Source organism: Cyprinodon variegatus, unplaced genomic scaffold (genome assembly GCF_000732505.1).
Source record: "Cyprinodon variegatus isolate N-32 unplaced genomic scaffold, C_variegatus-1.0 Scaffold2315, whole genome shotgun sequence".
Lineage (NCBI taxonomy): Eukaryota > Metazoa > Chordata > Actinopteri > Cyprinodontiformes > Cyprinodontidae > Cyprinodon > Cyprinodon variegatus.
In genome coordinates, this window is record NW_015152768.1 from 13883 (window position 1) to 19959 (window position 6077).

Genomic DNA, 6077 nt, shown 5'->3' on the forward strand with positions numbered 1-6077 from the left:
CCCATACTGGGACAATAAAAGCTACTGAACTGAACTGAAGAATTGTGTCCGTCCTCCTCTCCTTTGCAGCTGTTTGTCTTTTAAACACATTCTCCTTTTTTTTTCTCCATTAAACTCTAGTTCCAGTGGCTGAAATGGGCACTTTGCTAAAACATGATTTCATCAACAAATATATTGTCTATTTATTTTTCTGAGAAATGTAGTTTGGGAAGATTTTTACTTATGGCCCAACCTTAATTAAAATCTCTTGGTGGCCATTTCTGTTCATCAGTGTTTTTTTTTATTTTTTATTTTTTAGATAATTTATTAATCCTCAAGGGGAAACTCTGTAGCTCATTGCACACAAGAAGCAGAAAAAGTAAAACGTATAAAAAAGACATTGAGACGGTAAAAAAATAAAATCTGTTGCTAAACTAGCAGAAAACTAAATAAACTACAGAAACGAAATCAGAAAATCAACATGTTTGCTTAAAAGGATTCAGCGGCAGGATGATTTAAGCAGGTTTTTACATTTTCTTTATCTTTTTATATATGATTTTATAATTGTGAAAAAGAGTAACTGCTGTTAATAACTGATATAAATCTGATGCAGGATCTAAAGAAGGAAGTAAAAATACTGGAAGGTCTGAATGAAGAACTTGACTTCATCCAGAGGACGTGGCAAAGCAAAGGTCAGTCTGAGGCGCTGCAGGAACGCCATTATCACAGACTTTCAGCTCTGCTTATAGGAATGTTTTCTTTCTTCCACAGTGGAGCAGAACGGCAGACTGGCCCAGAGTCAGGCTCAGACTCAGGTGGAACAGGAATGTCTGAAGAGGGCGCTGGTAATCGCAGAAAAAAAGCAGGTCTGAATGCATTCATGTCAGTCTGTGTTCCTGCAGCTTTCTGATCTCATCCCAGATTAAACTCGGTTCTGCTCCTTTTATCACTTCTTATTTGCACAGATATTTTGTTTCTCTCCAACAAAAATTCTAGTTTCATCTTAAAAAAAAAAAAGGAACCTCAGATCATGGTGCTGCCACCACCGTGCCTCACTGGGTGTGGCATTTGCCTTTTCCGTTTCACAAACGGTGACTATAAAGAAGCGGGCCGTGGACTAAACACAGCTAAAAAAAACTGAAGAGTTTAAGGTTCAGCAAATGTGGAATTAAACAGGAAAGGCGATGGTGATGCGGGGGAGGGGTTTAAGGGCATGCAAGAAATCAAAGTTTTTTTCTTCAATGATTGGAAAACAAACTTAGGATCTTCTTAAAAGTCGTGTTTCTCTGAAAGTGCTTTGAAATGACACTTTAAACCCGTTTATAATAGCAGAAAGTTTGTGATCCAAAAAGGAGAAAATGTTTCTGATGATGTCGCCCAGTTATCAGCCACATAACGGACACAGCAGCCGTGGCTTTAAAATGCTGGAAAACATTTAGCGTGACTGTAGACTTTTAAAAATGGGAGCCAGTTTGTGAAAACTAATGAAGCGAAGGTGTTTTGAGGATTGGCAGCGTTTCCTGAACTAAATGTTTTCCTGTGAAACTAGAACCACCATGTTGCTAAATAAAGGATCATCATTATCAGACATCCTCCCTTAAAAATGGCTAAAGTCCGACTCAGATCAGAAACTCCTTTATTTTCCCACAATTGGGGAGCAGTGGGCTGCCACTGTGCGGCACCCGGGGAGCAGTGTTGGGTTAAGGGTCTTGCTCAGGGACCCATAGTGGAGGCTGTGGGGATGGAACTGGGGGACCAGGGACTTGGAGTCCCCTCATTAGCTCTTAACTATATATATTTTTTATATCCATCTATGGTTTTTCAGCCTTTTTATAAACTCAGATGCTGGTCAGAACGCTCTGATGCTTCTGGATTAGTGTGGACTTATTAACTATGCTGAACCGTCTCAGGGGAAAATGGAAACATTGGTATCAACCAAAGTCCGTCTGTAGAGCGCAGACATGCAGACTGGATCTTTGAAACATTTCGTTCTCCGCTGCCAATAGCTCTCAAGTTTCCAGAAATGTTTAATTTGCTGCAATATTATTATATAAGTATTATTAAGAAAGCTTGTTTTTATTAATGACCTTAAATTCTAAATAGTGAAGAATGTAACTGACTGCTTAGTTTAGCTTACAGGTTACTTCATGTTAACAGGCTCTGTGCCGCGTTGCTCACAGGAGATGTTGCTTCCGTCCCGCAGGTTGTGCTGCAACAGTTGCTGAACATGTTAAACCAGGCGTCTCACGTCCAGATGAGTCTCACCAGCGTGGAGCTTCCTGAGTGGAAGCGCAGGCAGCAGCTGGCCAGCATCGGAAGTCCAGAGAACACCAGTCTGGAGCTCCTCCAGAAATGGTGAGCAGGACATTCTGGTCTCCTTGTTGGACAGAGGACGGAGCATCTTCTGGAAGCTTGTTGTTTCTGTTCTGCATGCAGGTTTACAGCCGTTACCGAGGTTCTTCTTGGAGTGCGTGAACAGCTGCAGAAGATGCTTGAGATGAACCAGAAGTACAGCAGACCCGACTCCTCCATGGCAGATTCCATCACACAAATGGATCAGTTCACCCTGAGTTTGATCAGGAACCTTCTAACCAGGTGAGCCTTCCTCTGTCCTCCTCGGCAGCGCAGTGCTCAGCAGCGTGTTGATGGGCTCTTTTTGTGCCGTGCAGCGCACTGGTGGTAGAGAAGCAGCCCGTCATGCAGAACTTACCTCATCGACCTCTGATCCTGAAGACCGGCGTCCGCTTCAAGGTGACAGTCAGGTAAGGCAGAGTTTGGATCTAAAGCAAGACCGACTCGGCGTTTCCACTGGTTAAAGGGGATCATCAGAAATGATGCTGGGTTCTCATTGGCCGGGTTCTTTTACGAGGTTTGGCTGTTCCCTCTCTCTCAGTGAGGCATGTCCAGGAAATGGTTGGTATTAGTCATTCAGTGCTTTCAGGAGCGCCCCCTGGAGGTCAGTAGGGAGGAAATGAAACCAAAGTTTTGAATGTGTCGACGGTTCGATGAATCCTAGAAGGTTCTATAGGAGCGGAGCCCTGATGATGCCATCATATGTAGCTTCTGATTGGTCCTCCAGCATGTCACAGGTGTGACTCTGTTAGTATAATTACTTAAAAAGCGCATGCAGAAAATTATTCAGGGCTCCAGCTAAATCTCAATTTTATTTATTTTATTTTTGGTTTGTTCTGTTGGCCTGGTTGATGAAAAGTTGTCCCCTTTCTCATCATTTCTCAATGCTTCTGTTGGATTTTTCATCTGAGATACAATCAGGAAATAGAAACCAAGCATAAACTGTTTGTTCTGCAATAAACTGTAAATTAACTAAAAAAGAAAACAACCTCAGTCGATTTTTTTCCCCCTTTTTTCCTGTCAGGTTCTTGGCAAACCTTCTTGCTTTTAAGGATTTGCTGAAGGTCAAACCTGTTTTTGACAAGTAAGTCAAACTACTCACTTCAAAGCAATTTTATTTTCAGATCTTCTATTTGACCCTAAATGAGGCTTTTTTATTCTGAACCAGGGATGTTAAAGAAGAACAGACTGTCAGTGGGTAAGAAGGAAATCACATGGATAACATGTTTTATAGCGAACTGAGGGAATGAAGTCTTTTTTTTTTTATTGTTTGGAGGTTTCGTCTGTTTGACTTCACTGTTGACCACAGTAAAGTTCTGGATGTGGACGGACCCGACGGAGCGCTAAGGGCTGCCTTCGAGCACATGGTTGGAAAAACAAAAGTAAACCGCATCAGCAGTCGGTGAGAAATGATGACTCATCCGTTTCTGTTTTCAGTCCCTGAAGGAGAAAAAATCCCGGACTAAAGGCTCTTGTGAGGTGAGAGACTGGATGTGTTTGATAGCTGCAGCTTCTGGTCCAATACCTAATCTGGTGGTTTAATGTTTAGATGCAATGTTACAGCCATGGTTTGGATCAGACAGGAGCCAAACTCTCTATCCAAGACTATTTTCCTTTGGGACATTCAAATCTAACTAAATTCCTGTAGTGAGAAGCTGTGGAAATCGAGAACCTCGGATTTGTTTAGGAGACACACATGGATGAAGAGAAAGCTGAGGCCTGTCCACATGCTACCTTTAACCTCCTTATCTACAATCTTTAATATTTAAAGTTTCCTTTGTTGTGGGCGTGCTTTGGTGGAACAAAACCCATGTATGGAGGCCTTGCTCCTTGGCGTGGGCAACCTGGGTTCTGGGGTCCTTTCCTGCACGTCTCTGTCCCACTCTCATGCCCCCCCTCCTGTCAGCCTATTGTCCATAAAAAAGAGCCACTATTGTTATAAAAACAAAAAAAAGAAGTTCCTTTGTTTGATTGGTAAACGGCTCATGGTCTGACTCCACATTACAACCAAATCAACATGTTGAATCAAAATGGAGGATAAAGAAAATGATGTTGACTAAGAATGAAGCCAGAAAGTTTGAGTGGATTTAAAACGCTGTTTTAATTTAGCCGTAGAAAGACTTGTGGTGGTCCCTCCATCAGACATCACCTGCTCTCAGGGTTTTCTCTGGTCCTCTGCGTCATCCTTTCACCTCCAGCAGTTAGCCTTCAGAGGCTAGCCTCTGAAGGCTAACTGCCTGGTGTTGGACATTCTTCCAGTTCTGTCTGGTGTTGAACATTCTTCCAGTTCCTGTTCTGTTGTGGTTCTGTTCTTCCCTGAAAGAGAGCCATCATCATTAGACAAATGGCAAACCTTAGTGGGCTGATGCCAAACGCTTTGGTGCTGGTTTAGGAGTTCTGATGTTTAAACCTTTAGCAATTATAGCTTTATGAACAATAGAGAAAACATGTGAGCATGGCGCACCATCGGCCTCCTCGTCTTACACAACCAGAAGCACATGAAATGATTACAGTTTTATGACTGGAATATGTTCTGGTTCTGGTCCAACCAGAGTCCTCTGACGGTCACAGAGGAGCTCCACATCATTCGCTTTGTGGCTGTTCTGCATTACGCTGGAGAAAAGTTCAACATCGAGGTAAGTGATGGTGGAAAGGTTTCTCTCTCTTATGGTGAGAAGACTTTGGATTGGGCGGCATAGCGGATTATTTGACTGTTATGGCTTTGATATTGGACAGGCCAGCTCCCTGCCTGTGGTCATCGTCTCCAGTTCCAACCAGGTCCCCAGTGCCTGGGCCTCAATCATGTGGTCCAACATGGTGTCCACTGGTGAACCGATGGTAAGAAGTGCTCCTTAATCAGAGAGAGAAAATGCATGCAGCCTCTGCTGAAGCAAACCTGTTAAAGAGTTGTGTCCTGTAGAACCTGTCGCTGTTTCTGGATCCTCCTGCGCTCACCTGGCAGCAGGTGGCACAGCTTCTGAACTGGCAGTTCTTATCTGTGGGCCGGCGGGGGCTGGATCAGGACCAGCTCTCAGTTCTTCAAGACAAAATCATGGGTAGGTGGACGTCTTGGACCATAAATTGTTAAATTCTCTTTAACAAGTTTTAGAAATGAATGCAATGGTTTGGATCTGGAACCAGTTCGAACTCTGTTTAATTATCTGCTAAGCTAATGAGCTACTTCACATAAAAATTCAATTGAAGGCTAATCTATCTTATTCTCAGATAATCCTGAAGGTCTGCTGTGCTGGAGCAAGTTCTCCAAGGTAAGTTTCAGGACTTTTTATCTGTTATTACAACTTCATGCATCTCAGGATTTTTAAGGAGCTTCAACGTCCCCCATGGGTGCTGATTTCTTAAGCCTCCCAGTGTTTCTTTCCTGTAGAGCTCTCTGGTACTTTCTTTTAGGGTTGATTTTTAGAAATTATCTCTCTTCATTGTGAAGTAGAGGAGTCTAATGCTACGTTCACAACGAACACGCTTTGAGCAGCAAAACATTTGGTTTACATGAAAAGTCTATGGTTGACACGCATCAACGAACATCAATTTCAATTCAGTTTATTTATATAGCGCCAATTCACAACTTATTATTCTGATTTAACGTCTTGATCTCACACTGGAGGAATTCACCTCTGCATTTAACCCGTCCCCTTGTGGAGCAGTGGGGGCTCCTTGAACCCCAGTGGGCCTCAGCAGATGGCCGCTCACACTGAGCCTGGTTCTGCTGGAGGTTTCTTCCTGTTCAA

At 43.0% G+C, this 6077-nt stretch overlaps 1 protein-coding gene across 2 annotated transcripts in view; it reads left to right on the top strand.

Moving 5' to 3' along the window:
- Nucleotides 1–6077, top strand: part of LOC107080778 (signal transducer and activator of transcription 1-alpha/beta-like) — a 21670-nt gene that overhangs the window by 8065 nt on the left and 7528 nt on the right. For both annotated transcript variants that reach the window (XM_015368978.1, XM_015368979.1), the window contains exons 6-18: nucleotides 593–671; nucleotides 751–845; nucleotides 2183–2334; nucleotides 2416–2574; nucleotides 2649–2741; nucleotides 3356–3415; nucleotides 3500–3529; nucleotides 3608–3698; nucleotides 3769–3810; nucleotides 4884–4967; nucleotides 5068–5169; nucleotides 5252–5387; nucleotides 5557–5597. In XM_015368978.1, the coding sequence (XP_015224464.1) occupies nucleotides 593–671; nucleotides 751–845; nucleotides 2183–2334; nucleotides 2416–2574; nucleotides 2649–2741; nucleotides 3356–3415; nucleotides 3500–3529; nucleotides 3608–3698; nucleotides 3769–3810; nucleotides 4884–4967; nucleotides 5068–5169; nucleotides 5252–5387; nucleotides 5557–5597 (1164 nt within the window). The remainder of the gene's footprint in view (nucleotides 1–592; nucleotides 672–750; nucleotides 846–2182; nucleotides 2335–2415; nucleotides 2575–2648; nucleotides 2742–3355; nucleotides 3416–3499; nucleotides 3530–3607; nucleotides 3699–3768; nucleotides 3811–4883; nucleotides 4968–5067; nucleotides 5170–5251; nucleotides 5388–5556; nucleotides 5598–6077) is intronic.